The sequence below is a fragment of the Contarinia nasturtii genome, unplaced genomic scaffold, assembly GCF_009176525.2.
Source record: "Contarinia nasturtii isolate CC-2019 unplaced genomic scaffold, AAFC_CNas_1.1 Cnas_scaffold_1037, whole genome shotgun sequence".
Taxonomy (NCBI): Eukaryota; Metazoa; Arthropoda; class Insecta; order Diptera; family Cecidomyiidae; genus Contarinia; species Contarinia nasturtii.
The window spans coordinates 4,478,206-4,492,593 of record NW_022198383.1 but is presented as its reverse complement, the minus strand read 5'-3'; the positions used below and the strand labels follow the sequence as shown (position 1 = coordinate 4,492,593).

The 14,388-nt window shown below is 31.8% G+C and overlaps 2 protein-coding genes across 2 annotated transcripts; both read right to left on the bottom strand.

The window, feature by feature from the left end:
- Positions 1–593: 593 nt before the first annotated feature.
- Positions 594–5,910, bottom strand: LOC116343682 (senecionine N-oxygenase-like). Its single transcript, XM_031771888.1, has 13 exons — positions 5,524–5,910; positions 5,089–5,453; positions 4,907–5,014; positions 4,405–4,533; positions 4,222–4,346; positions 4,108–4,149; positions 3,858–4,040; positions 2,172–2,514; positions 1,986–2,108; positions 1,739–1,879; positions 1,537–1,658; positions 1,426–1,464; positions 594–1,120 (listed from the first exon to the last, which is right to left on the bottom strand). Exons 1-13 carry the CDS (start codon positions 5,781–5,783, stop codon positions 803–805), a joined length of 2,298 nt encoding a protein of 765 aa, XP_031627748.1. The 5' UTR covers positions 5,784–5,910; the 3' UTR covers positions 594–802.
- Positions 5,911–8,043: 2,133 nt separating this feature from the next.
- LOC116344255 (senecionine N-oxygenase-like) lies at positions 8,044–11,121 on the bottom strand. Its single transcript, XM_031772722.1, has 7 exons — positions 11,019–11,121; positions 10,470–10,759; positions 9,858–10,222; positions 9,535–9,780; positions 9,357–9,478; positions 9,249–9,290; positions 8,044–8,463 (listed from the first exon to the last, which is right to left on the bottom strand). The coding sequence occupies exons 2-7, from the start codon at positions 10,727–10,729 to the stop codon at positions 8,149–8,151; spliced, it is 1,350 nt and encodes a 449-aa protein (XP_031628582.1). The 5' UTR covers positions 10,730–10,759; positions 11,019–11,121; the 3' UTR covers positions 8,044–8,148.
- Positions 11,122–14,388: the final 3,267 nt, after the last annotated feature.

Genomic DNA, 14,388 nt, shown 5'->3' with positions numbered 1-14,388 from the left:
ACGATTTGGTTCAGTACGAATCGAGCGGCTTCAATTATTCCGCTGAATAAATAGAGCAGAGAACGAGTCTTTTTATTTCTAAAGCTTTTCAGTCGGAACAAAAATCATATTGAATTTTTTTGAATCAGAGTGAATGAGAGATATTGATCAGTGATGTTGTCTATACTGCACAAAATAAGAGCGATTGTATATACAACTGTAGGCAATGACAATATACAATGTCTTACTTTACAACACACGTTTCAGTGTACCTACGGAGTCGTTGTTTTGCGAATAAGAGAATGGAAGAATGAGAAACAATGATTCCATAGGTACGCACAGCATTGTTGTTGTTTTTGGACACTGCCTATAGACATGTATATACAACCCTTCCGTATATACAATTGTATTGTATACGGTTGTTTATAAAATCTCATCACTGATATTGATTTAATACCAGAGTTCACAACAGAGGCGATTTTTGGAATCCAAATCCGACCAACGCCGAGACTATTAAATCTGATACTGACTATTCTCCGACTACCTCGGATCGGATCGGTGGACGGACTCTTTCGGTGTTCGGAGCTCGGACAAAATTTAATACAAAATTAATGTGAACTGTTTAATACCATGATTAATTTTAATACCTTCCAATTCATATTATTACTAAACAGTTTTAATTACGTAAATAAATACATTTCAAAGAGTTTGACAATTGCAGTTAACTCATAGTTCGTTTTTGGGCAACACGTATTAGCAACTGTCAATAACTACAACAATTTTCAGACTTCTTTTCTTTTTCTTATTTTAAATATTCATTGCTTCAGTATGGAACTCGTTTAAATGTTTTCATATCATCACTTATAATGTAATTATTGTTACGAAATTCACGTGTAAGTTTGGAATTTACTATTGCGTCGGCGAATATATTTGATATTACATCTGGCACATTCTTGATGCCAGCAGTTTTTGCTAAGTCTGCATAGTATTTTTTATGACTTGGTCCCAAATAATGAGGCTTATCTTTGGGACGACCATCTTTTACACGAATTTCAGCTTGCATTCGCATATCTTCCAACATCTTCTCATATGATGGCAGCTTCTTCCCTCGAGAGATAAACTTCAACGCAAAACGTGCCTGTTTTTGAAACATAAACATGTCTATTTTTTAAATTTCTTCTTTTGTTTTTTTTTTTTTTTTTTGAAAGAAAATCTAGACAAACCGAAAATAAAAATATGTAATAAAAGTATAATTTTTGTTAAATAGCTTCATATAAATAAAAGAGACCAGCTTTTTTGGTAAGAGTGTATGAAATTGAAAAAATCTATGTATCGTGTATTAAAACGAAAATCTCTCACAAAATCAATTTTAGATTGATATTTTAGAGATTGTTATTAGGATGGGACAAATCAATACAAAAGGTTTTATATTCACCATCAAAAAATCAAATCATACATAGGATTATGAGCCGCAATGAAAGGAACCTAGTGATTGTAAAGATAGTGTAAATATAAAAAGGTAGTATAGCTTAAATACAAAAATGTTTTGGATGGTACCCCAACGAATGCCATTGTGGGATGGCGAATGTTTAGAATTTGCTTATACAAGGGTCCAACGTAATTATCCTTGACTTCAATGCCCACATTTGCATCCAAAAATGAGTACGAATATTTATAGCCTATTTCAACAATTTCAAAGTTAAAGAAACTGAAAAATGTTGTCACTTATGGGGATGCCATAAGTAAATGTATGTGTTACCCGTTGCATAGATAACTGTTGAGAAACTTTGATTAGTTCCATCTTCAAATTGTACATCAAATCCATTTGGAAGGAAACATTTTACATCGCCTTTATATGGATTATCATTATCAAATTCAGATACTGGTTCTTCTGCAATTACTATTTATAATTTGTTGATTTTAATCAGTATTTACACATGAGTTATTAGATGCTATTATATTTTTAAATTGAATGATAGTTGTGTAAAAATCCATGTCTCTCTTACGCATTTGAGGTTTTTTTATCGTTGGCTTATGATAGCTAAATGTTACTCTGTATGCATACATGGAAAGTTGGTTGAAAATGTCGTTACCACTAGGGCCGCCACCAACAATTAAAACAGTATTGCCTATTTGAATTTTGATAAAATAATATACAAGAAATCTAAAAACTAAAATCGTTCATAATATACCATAAAATCCATCTGGTCTACGGTAATCGCGACTGTGCATGACTTTTCCTTTGAAATTTTCAGCACCTTGAAGAGCTGGAATGCAAGGTAATGCATTAGCACCAGTGCAAACAAAAACAGCGTCAAATGTGTCTGTTTTGCAGTGGTTATTTCGTAGGGTTGTATTCCTAACAGTTATTTCCCACTTCTCGCCTTGAATCGAACGAATATTCTCAACCAAATGATGATACTTTATGAGTTTTTTTATCCCAAAATGTTTAGCATAGGAATCTAAGTAATTCCATATGACATCATGTCTGTCATGATTTTTGGTGGAAAACCAACTGGAAATTAAAAGGAGAAACTTTCAAGTGGTCTATTAATTAATTGGCAATTCAAACATGAAAAGATATGAAACAAAACTTACTATGTGATTGGAATTTTTTAGCCATGGCCGATTTCTCTTTTTAGTCTCTTAGAAATTGAATAAAATAATTGAAGAAGTGATTACTTACAATTTTCAGGAAAGGGCGTTTCCAGTAAAAGGGAGTAGAAATAACAATTCACTAACTTATATTTTGCATAGTATTTATACTTTTTCATCATATTTACATATTATATTTGACATTCTTCTACAATAAAAAAAAACTTAATCCAAAATTTTATAATCATTATTTTTTTCGAAAGTAACACTGTGCTACGAAAATTGAAAAGCGAAAACATGAATATATTAAATATCAAAGAACACTCAGTAAATACCAGGCAACATGAGGTGACTGATCACAACTGACATGAACTAGCCATTGGTAAAATCAATTAGCTATTGGTTAGTTTCCATGTTATGATAATAACATTTTCTCTTTTCAATGTGTTGCCGCAAATGTAAAATTCTATTTTGGTATTTAGGATATCTACAATTGCGATAACACGTTAAGCAGACAAATTGTTGCTGTACAATATTTCTGTAGCACAGTGTTAAACACAGGCGCACATCTTATGAAAAAATGAGGAACTCACAAGAATTCTGTTTAGTATTTGAAATGGAATTTCTTTATTTCGTAATAACAATTTGAATTTACTTTTTTCATACAACATTTTTTCTTATATTTTTTGGTTTAGTGATGCCAACAGTTTATTCTAAATCGCTAATATAAAATAATAGCGAATAATTTATTATTATTATTTATTTGCAAATATTTAAACAAAAAATAGCAGTAACCTCAATATGAATGAATATGGCGATCTATTTTCAAACATATATAAAATATATTTTGTTGAGAAATTATTCTTTTTCTTCATCTGAAGTACTTTTTTTCGTTTTATTCGATTTATATTATTCGATTCAGTGGTTTTTGTTCGTTTTTCCTGCTCTTTTTTAGGGTTTAAATGCTTTTTACAGAGGCCATTTTAATAAGTAACCTACAATTTTAATATTAGTCAAAGAATTCTTCAAAGAGGGATTATTTTGAGTTTTTACCTATCTAAAAAGATTTCAGTCACTTCTATACTGGTGACTTTTTTCAATAATATTCCTTAGTTAAGCATAAAGAAAACTATTACAGTTTAACAGAGGATTTTTAAATTGGCAAGAGCATTTGTGGATTATCTACAAAAAAAAACCATTTATTCTAAAAAACAACGAAACAAGTATGGAACGTATTTTTTGCAAATCGTATTAGAATGTCATATCGATATAAAAAAAAATTAGTCAGTTTCCGGAATGTTGTTATAAATTCCTGCAATATTGGCTAACTCTTCAAAGTAGTCATGTTGATTTGATCCCAAATTATGAGGTTTGTATTGGGTTGAAAGCCAATTTGAATCTTCCAGCATTTCGTCACGAGATGGTGGCTGTTTTTCTCCAGAGATGAATTTTAATGCAAAACGGGCCTATTTTTACAATAAAATCAATTATTGACTATTTTATTTTAGAGAATTATTTCCATGTTTTATTTACCTGTAAATCATACATCGGATTGTGTGTTGTACACCTTGGAACCTAGTTAATATTATAAAGATCCATATAAAAATATTAGAAGAGATAATAACAAAAATGCTTTGAATGATGTACCCCGATAAACGCCATAGTAGTGGGATGATGAATGTTTAGGATCTGTTTGTAGAGTGGCGAAACAAAATGATCACTGGTCTGAATACCAGCGTTTCCATCCAAAAATGTATATTCATATTTATAACCTGATAAATGAATAATTATTTAGTGGCAAATCAAACGGAAACAATTTCACAATTTTACCCGTTGCGTAAATAACCACTGAGTAATTTTGACGGGTTCCATCTTCAAATTCAACTCCATATTTTGTAAAACGTTTTACATCGCCTTTACATGTGGGTTCATATGCGGATGAACTTGTAGCTCCAAATTCTATATTTGTATGATTTTATTCAGACCTTGTCTCATGTTGGCTGACTGATAGCAGCTGCTATTGTAAATGGCATCTAATCAGCCAGCATAGGGCAAGTGTGATTTTATTCCTGAATTTAACAAACTTTCGTAGTATTCTTAAATTAGGCTAATAATGAAAAGCGTAACTTTTAATATAAATGTGCCCTTTTGATATTTTTAACACCTTTCTTAAAATATTCAAACCAGTTCCACTTTAATGAATCGATGGAGTGTGAAGCTAGATTAATTTGTGGACCTTTCAACACATACATACGCAAATCGAGCATTTGAATAGGTTATAAAAACAAAAAAAAAACATATAATAACTACCAATTAATTAAAATGTAATAACCTGATGGATCAATATGAGAGCTATGCGTCACGTGGTTAGCAATCCCATAGAGTTGATTTACTATATCATTACCGCTTGCACCATCGCCGACAACAAGAACATCCATTCCTATTGTATTTTAATTTGGCAATAAAAACGAAATTTACATGAAAAAACATCACGACCTTTGAATTGTAACACACCTGCAAATGTCTCAGGTGTACGGTAGTACCGACTATGTAATTTAGTTCCCTTGAATACGTCGACGCCTCTAATATCTGGCACACGTGGCGTTGAGAAAATATTTGTACAAACAAAAACCGAATCAAATATATAAGTTTCTCTTCGCCGATGATTAGGCATGTTTTTAACAGTAATTTTCCACTTGTTATTTTGAATCGAACGAACATTTTCAACTAAATGATGGTAATATATATGCGCAGTTAAATTGAAATGTGTAGCGTAAGAATTTAAGTATTCCCAAACTACATCATGAGTTGGGAATGTTTCTGTGCCTGGTGGAAAATTAAAGTTTGGAAACTCCATCGCTTGGTACGGTGTATTGGTCCTAGTTGAAATGTTCATAAGGTAAATTTGGTAAATATATCTGTAAAAAAATCAAATTGAAATATGTATACCTAAGTCGTTGATACATCGGAGTGTGAATCTCAACTCCATAATCATCTACTCCAATTCTATCAGTATAGTACCAAATTCCTCCAAGTACTCCGGTTTTTTCAAAGACATAAACATCATGGCCTTGTTCGAGAGCATTCTTTGCACTTGCAAGACCAGCTGCTCCGGCTCCAATAACAGCTATACGCAAGGCTGCACAATATTTACCTATTATTCCAAATATACATCCGAAAAGAATCCATTTCATCTCAAATAAGAGCATTTTAACTGATTTCAATCACTCTTATTCGTATCGAAAAACTTTTAAAGTTGGTTGAAATAATCTTGGTTGGTTGAAGTAACTTGAAGAAATGTCAATTTAAACTTTGTTAAATTGTTAATATTCAAATGAAACGTGTATGAATACTTCACTTTTTGAAAAGCAAATTGAATATTTCAAGCATTTTTTTTTGTTTACTTACGTAGAATGATAGATTTTACTTACGCAAAATATAAAGAAAAATAATAGAATATTTGAACATAAAAACGTATTATATTCGGTTTCATAATAAAGGAGCTCAAATATAACAACAGCTTGTATGGAAATTTCTTGGTCTATAAGTTTTGAATGCTTGAAATATTCTATTTGCTTTTCAAAAATTGAAGTATTCATACACGTTTCATTTAAATTGACATTTCTTCAACCAACTTTGAAAGTTTTTCGATACGAATAAGAAGTAGCTTTAAATAAGATCCCAATTTTTAAAAAATGCGACTCAAATGGACTAAAATTCATGAAAAAGTAACTTTATATTTCCGGGTACCAAAATTGAAAATGCTCCCATCGCTTTCAATAAAATCCCACTTTCGCGACCTTTCCCCAACCGGTAAACGCTTGAAAATGCTTCCATTCGATTCTGCGATAAAAATTGAATACTTAAATAACTTATTTACAATTTTTTAAAAAAAATTCATCAGAAAATAATTCACATTTCCACCAAAATCGTATTTTTTTCAAATCCGGCTCCCCGGACAGGATGAATCACTTCAGAAATAGTAATGATGCAGAATGTTTCCTCTGAGTATGTAGTACTCATAGCCTACTCAGGCCATTTGATATCGTCACTTTAAAAAAAATTGACCCACCCTATTACTTATACATTATTAGGAATGTAAATATATGTCAAATATTTTCTAACGTATTTGTTTCGGATAATTTATTTGCATATATTGAAATTTACCATTGCTGTAAATATTGTAATGGATTTTATTTAGATTTATGAATCTACGAGAGCACTTTTTATGCCTAAATGGTAAATTTTATTTACTTTTCTTTTAGAAAATTCAACAGAATATTATTTAATCCCTTCGTTACATAGATTTGTTTTGTCAATATCTTGTCTAGGGGGTTCCAACTTATACGAATGTTCCATATGCGAGCGAATGTTTCATACAAATTTTGCGAATGGTGGCGGATGTTTCATACAACTTTGCGGACGGTGTCGAATGTTTCATACACATTTTACGGATGGCGCATATGAAAAGTCATATTTTTACATTCAAAAAGTCAAAGTGACAGATTAGGTGACAGAGATTCAAGCCGAATTGATATTTTTTTGGTAATATTGAGTGAAATTTTTCTAAAATGGTAAATAAATCTTTGTAAACGGTGCCTTGTGAAAGGTTTTTTTTTCGCGAATGGTTGCGAATGAAATGTACGAATTTTCATAGATATTGATGCGGATGAATATACTTTACTTCGTATATTTCATGTATGAATAGGAAAATGTTCATATATTCCGTATAAAATGGCATTCGCATATAGTAAAATGCCCCCAGTATCTGGTTATTCGAATGGTTTTTCGTGCGAAACTGAAAAAAACATCTCAGATTTCGTGTTAATACGCTAACGAACTCTAGAGATGCCAAAGTAAAGATAAAAAAATAATATTTCAAACTTTCTGAAAAAAGGCACAACATGATTGAGCACACTTCTTTCCTTTTTATGTGTGTTTACAAAACTTTTTTCTTCGCAAAAAACACATCTGCTTTTATGATTTAATTGAGTAATCAAAACATATCCATTGCAACAACTTAATACGTCTTTAATAAACCTTAAAACGCGATAAGTGATTTTAAATATTCCCAATTTATTCGGAAAAAGGATTATTTTAATGTGCAATAATAGAGGTATTTTAATTGAAGATTTAATTTTTCGTGTTGATCATGGGTCCAAGGGGTCTAATTATCCCTCCCCTGGGGAATGGATTTGGGAAATTACTCCTTAAAATAATCTTTCGATTTTCTAAGATTTTTGCGAAAAAAGTGTAGACCTTTTTTTGCCCAATAAGTTTTTCAAATGGGAAAAATTCTTTCGATTTCCCAGAGATTTTCGCCAAAAAAGTAAAGAGCAAAAAAACGGAAAAGGCCTTTGAATAGAATGGTGAAGCTGAAAATTACCCCTTTACAGTTTTGAAGAACTTAAATTTGGTGAGTGAATCATGATTAAAATCCATCATCGCATTTTTTTTAAATATCTTTGACATTCTTTCTTTTATTAATTGTTAATTTAGCTTTGTTATTGTAAGAACATTTTCAAATTCAAGCAACAATATTTGTTCCACTGAATATAATATTTCAAGTTGAATCTATTCTTTTACTTTATCAAATGTTCCGTCATCATTTATGATATATTTATAAGTCCGATATTCACGTGCATCTTTTTTAAGACTTTCCAATCCATTAGTAAATATATCTGATATGACTTCTGGTACATTTGTGATTCCAGCAGTGTTTGACAGTTCTCTATAATACTTTTTGTGATTCCATGATAAAACGTGAGATCTGCTTCGGGGAATGTTATTATTTCGACGATCTGCATCTTTTGCTAACATATCCTGTTGCATTGTAGATTTGGTTGGCATTTTTTTCCTTCCTGAGATGAATTTTAACGCAAAACGGGCCTATATGTTATAACAAAAAATAAAAGATTTCTCGACAATATGGCGTCATTTCAAAACGCCACTACACACAAAAAAATATATTTTCAAAACTAAACGACATTCCATCTTATTTTTGTATTTAGATGACACTTCGTTTAGTTTTAGTATTTTTCATCTAGTTTGCATTTGAAGTAACGATTTTTAGTATTCTCTTTTGTGCGGATCTTCTTCGTTTGTGTTTTTTCGAAATCGATTGGTAACTCATACATCCCAAAACACAACCACCATGAGTCCCTGTATATTAATATAGGCGAGAAAAAAGTCGCACAATAATGCGCCATCTGTTGACGTGGTTATCAATTTATGTAATTACAAAGACGGAATTGTTGGATGGTGTCTTGACTAAATTTTCATATCGGTTGTTTTCAACCAATATTCGGACACGTCACCAGATGCCGTTTTTACAATATGACATCTCTCAGACATGATGGTTTCCAAAACATAACCGAAAAAGATCCACACAAAAGAGAATACAAAAAATCTTTACTTAAAATGCAAACTAGATGATAAAATACTAAAACTAAACGAACTGCCATCTGAATACAAAAATATAAATAATAGAATATGGCGAAGTCAGAAGGAAAATCTTATAGGAACAATTAAAATTGGTCATAACATTTCCGAAAATCGGTATAAGAAAAATTTGATTGAATTATAAAAATTAACTTGTTCTCTATACAAATTCGCTTAAAAATCCACATCTCTATAAATATATTTTCTTAAATATGATATGGAGATGTATTTACCTGTAAATCATACATGTGCATATGTGCTGCTACTATTGGTATCTAAATTAAAAAAATAGTAGGATATTAGGAAAGATAATATATTAAGGAAAATGGTTTGGATGGTACCCCGATAAAAGCCATTGTCGCATGATTAATATTCAAGATTTGCTTATACAAAGGTCGAACGTAATTTTCAATAACCTGGATTCCAGTGTTTTTGTCCAGGAATGGATATTTATGCTCGTAACCTATTTAGAAGTTGCAGATAAAAAGATGTTGAAAAATTAAACAAAAATCAATTCACCTGTGGCGTAAATAATAGCTGCATATTTTTCACTTGTTCCATCCTCAAAATCAACACCGTAGGCTGTAACACGCTTGACATCGTCTTTCAGTGTGCATTCGTATAGTTGTTCACGTCGTTTACGCAAATTTTCCGATTCATCAGGACGTTCATGGCGGCTGAGCGTCACATTGCTACCAGCCCTTGAGAGTTGACGTACTATCTCTACTCCACTTGCACCAGCTCCTACAACTAGGACGTTCCTTCCTATTTGAAACAAATTGGGTTTTTCGATAATATTTTTATCGAGGGGTTTTTATAAAATGTTTCTATCTGTTTCATACCTTTGTATGGTTCTGGTATACGATAATCATGACTATGCAGATATTCTCCTTTGAAATCTGTGATGCCTGGAATATTTGGATAAACTGGCGAAGAACAAACACCATTACAAACAAACACGGAATCATATGTACTTGTTTCCGTTCGATTATTATTCTTCAAATTTTTTACACTTATTTCCCACTTATTGTTTGGTATTGAACGAACTTTCTCAACCAAATGTTGATATTTTATGCGTTCCGTAACATTAAATGTTTGCGCATACGAATTTAAATATGTCCACACAACTTCATGTGAAGGATAAGATTGCGTCCCTGGTGGAAAGTGAAAATCAGAAAACTCCATCGTTTGATACGGTCCATTTGTTCTATTTGATTGACAATACATCATATGTTATTACTTTTCTATTCAACTACGTTCATTTAAGATAAAAATGAGTTAAGTTTTTGCGTTGGAAAATAATAATTTGATTAATAATCAAAAAATTTCGATTATTTAATATTTATTTTTCCAATCAGTTGATCGATTTGCTTTCGGTTACCAAAAATAGGTTGGCTGCATGCCAAAATTTTATAAAAATGCTCTCAATTTCTTGGATTATAAAAATTAAATACCTAAGATCACGATACATCGGTGTGTGAATAACAACATTATATTGGTCTTTTCCGGTATCTTCTGTATAATACCATACGCCTCCGAGTACCGCAGTCTTTTCGAAAACATACACTTCATGTCCCTGTTCAATGGCATTCTTTGCACTAGTTAGCCCAGATGCTCCTGCTCCAATTACAGCAATTTTCAGGCATTCGCATGTACTTGGGCATCCAAAAACAAATATCAATGCAATCCATTTTATTCTTGAAACTGACGCCATTTTATTGTATTATAAATATTGAGAAATTTTCTGTAAAATTAATCTAGTTTAGTTGTGTTTTCATACGTTTTACATAAAGTTATATATTTTAATTAGTGTGATGGCGTCACTGAATCAGTTTATAGAAAACGATATCGCCCTCAATATTTGACAAATGAATTATGTTTAGATTTCAAAAAACCCGGATGCGTATCAATTTAAAGGAAAGATGCAATAAAAACTACTTAAAACAACAAATAAAATAAAATCAAAGAAATGTAAAAAATGAAAGAAAAAAACAGAAACTTACAGTTAGGTAAAAACTGGATTAAAACAATGACACATAATTATTACGGCCGAGGTTTTATATACTTTGGTTAACGTATCAAATTGTAAACAATTTGCCCTACAATTGTTACAGTAAACAATATTTCTGTAATCATTCTGGAATTTATATTTTCAGACTTAGTCACTTTGATAAAGAGAGAACTTCTAATCTATAATGTACAGGGTGGGCCAGAATAACTGAAGGGTGTATTTTTGGCTCTAAAAAACACATTTTTGAATAAAATGAAAAATATATATTTTTCTCTAGTAGGATTTAACATAAAATTTTAGATTTAGCCTTTGGATTTGATTCTTGCACCATTTCGTTTGATTACCAGCTTCAGACGTGTTGAAAACGAGTCGCACGCGGCACGCATTTCATTCATGGGAATATCGTTCCAAATCTTTACGATTTTCTTTTTGAATGTGTTCAAATTGGTAACCTTCGTAATCTTTAGACTATTGAGCTTCGATGTCATGTAGCCCCAAGCAAAAAAATCCAATGGGTTTAAGGGAGACGATGGCGGCCATGAATCTTTGTCAATGAAATCGGCCAAATTTGTTCGTAACCAGTGTTGCACTGTTTTAGCTCGGTGTGCAGGTGCGCCATCCTGCTGAAACACCCATGGTTCGTTTCGAAACAATCTCTTAGCTTGTGGCAATAAGTTTTTGCACAATATTTCTTGTTTATAAAATCTAGCGTTGATTTTTACGTCTTTTTCTATGAATCGGCCGAAAATGCGCCCCAAACCATCAATTTTGGAACATTCTGAAAACGTTCAACGGTCTTTTCGTATTCAGGAATGTCTATTGCAGACACTGCGTACACACGATCATTTTGTGCATTGAGACTTGGCTGTAGCAAGAACAAGTTTTCATCCGAAAAAACGATATTTGAATTGGCGTGCCGGCGCAACAGTTCTTTGCATTTTTGTTTTCTGGCTTGCATATTTTTGATCGTAAGACCATGTCGACGGCCTTTTTTGAAAGGTGTCGTGTTTAAGTCTTCTTTTAAAACACGTAGCATCGAAGACCGGCTAATATTGTGATCTTGAGCCAGCTTTCTGGCACTTCTTTGGCGATTTCGGCGAATTTTGGCTTAGACTTGTTTGATGAGTGCTTTTGTACGAACGGATCTTTTTCTACCGGGTTTCTTTTGTATGTCGACAGTTCCACGTTCGTTGTATCGTTTGATAGTACGTTCAATAAATGTCATGCAAACCTGTTCGTTTTGTAGCTGTCGGAAAATATCAATGTTTCGAAAACCACGTTTGTGCAAATTTAAGATGAGTTGACGTTTCACATCCATTGTTATTGCGCCTATAAATAATGAATCAAAATACGCATTAGCATATTAGTTAGGCTAAGGGTCAACAAACATAGCGGTGCAAAACCGGGTGAATCAAAAGTCATTGTACAGTCGTAAGAATGTTAAGTAAAAACCCTTCATTCTGGCCCACCCTGTATATTAGCTATTGCTTCGACGAAATAATGAAAAAGGCTCAGTTGCAATTTAAAAGCAAAAATTGTAATTATTTGTTTCTTCATACGAATATCAATATAAATGTAAATATATTAAATTGATGAAAGCTTTGAAGGTGCGTCACCTATATGTGACGTGTTTATTGTGCAATGAAAAGATGGTTTTTCTTTTACGACCTAGAATTTGAAGGTATATTAATGGTATTATAAAATATTTCTTGAATTTTTTCCAAAGTTAATATTCTTTCTAATGAAATTTAAAACGTTATTGATATTATAAAATTATGAGTGAAGATGAAAAAAATTAAGACACGTAATGACTGCACTTAAAACTTGTTTATCAACGAAAATATGTTTAACCTCGTTGAATGGTTATTTGACATGTCATCTTGAAATATGCATCTAAAATATTTCGAGCAAAACGATGTTGGATGTATGCATTAATCAAAAAAATTAATGGAATATTTTGTCAAGAAAACACAATATTAAAAACGACCGAATTTTCAGTAGATTTTGTGCATCACTTTCTAAATAGTTATTTTTTATTAATTGTTAATAAATATCTAGATAGAACTGCTCGAAAATCTACCTTATTTAGATAGCATTTCGTTATCTGAACAAAACACTGCGGCTATTAGGAATATTTCCCACTACTGAGAATGCGTTCAGTTTAAATTGAAATTGACTATTTTCAGAATTTTTTTACACCTAGTAAATATCTAAACTTGTAAATAGAAGAAACGACAAAAGTAAAAAATCTTTTGAACCGTACCCCGATGAAAGCCATTGTTGGATGTTTGATGTTTAATATTTGCTTATACAACGGATGAACGTAGTTGTCGATAACATTGATACCAACATTTTTATCCAAAAACGGATATGAATATTTATAACCTACAAAAAATATGTTTCCTATATTATACAAATGCATCAACACTTTTCTATCAATTTCTAACGATATAAATCGACTAATTTTGGTCAAAAGTATTTTACTAAAATTGACCAAAATTAGCTAACTATGATGAAACACAATTTTTTTATCTACAAATCGATATTTTTGAATGTTATTCATTTTTCCAATTACCTATTGCATAAATGATCATTGTAAAGTTTTGACGTGATCCATCTTCAAATTCAATTTCAATTGATCCTGTGATACTTTTTACGTCACCCTTCAAGGTAAATGGTGGACTGCGTGAAGTTTCAACTTTATCCATGTTATCGAAACTATTATTACAAAAATCACTTGCAATCGCTACAAGCTTTTTTAATACAGATTCTTTTGGAATTTTCCTATGATGGCTGAATGTCATTCGATTTAGAAACCTTGCATTAATGTGTCAATTCCACTGGTTCACCCACTTATAACATATAAAAAAATTAGTTCGAAAGGAGGTATTTATATGACGGTTAAGCCAATTCTACGTACTAAAAGTCAAGATTGAAAGTTGTGCAAATGAGTGGAGACACTGAGAAGCCAGTGAGACTGCTCTCTAAGAAATCAAAACATTCGAGAGTTTGGAAAAATATTGAAAATTGTCGATTTGGCAGAGGGGCATGTGATCTGAAATCATATTAGTTCGAAAGGAGGTATATATGACGGCTAAGCTAATTCTACGTACTAAAAGGCAAGATTGAAAGATATGCAAATGAGTGGAGACACTGAGAAGCCAGTGAGACTGCTCTCTAAGGACTCAAAATATTCGAGAGTTTGGAAAAATATTGAAAATTGTCGATTTGGCAGAGGGGCATGTGATTTGAAATCATATTAGTTCGAAAGGAGGTATTTATATGACGGCTAAGCTAATTCTACGTACTAAAAGGCAAGATTGAAAGTTATGCAAATGAGTGGAGACACTGAGAAGCCAGTG

Bases quoted from the DNA above. Each gene is read 5' to 3' on its own strand.
- LOC116343682 (XM_031771888.1), bottom strand. From the start codon at position 5,783: ATGCTCTTATTTGAGATGAAATGGATTCTTTTCGGATGTATATTTGGA. The intron at 4,347-4,404 runs GTAAAATTGTGA...TTCATTTATCAG, and splicing joins AGTGGTTATTTACGCAACGG to GTTATAAATATGAATATACA. The intron at 1,880-1,985 runs GTAAGAGAGACA...AATTATAAATAG, and splicing joins GATAAAAAAACCTCAAATGC to TAATTGCAGAAGAACCAGTA.
- LOC116344255 (XM_031772722.1), bottom strand. From the start codon at position 10,729: ATGGCGTCAGTTTCAAGAATAAAATGGATTGCATTGATATTTGTTTTT. The intron at 9,291-9,356 runs GTACCATCCAAA...TTTTTAATTTAG, and splicing joins CGACAATGGCTTTTATCGGG to ATACCAATAGTAGCAGCACA. The intron at 8,464-9,248 runs GTAAATACATCT...TATAACATATAG, and splicing joins TGCACATGTATGATTTACAG to GCCCGTTTTGCGTTAAAATT.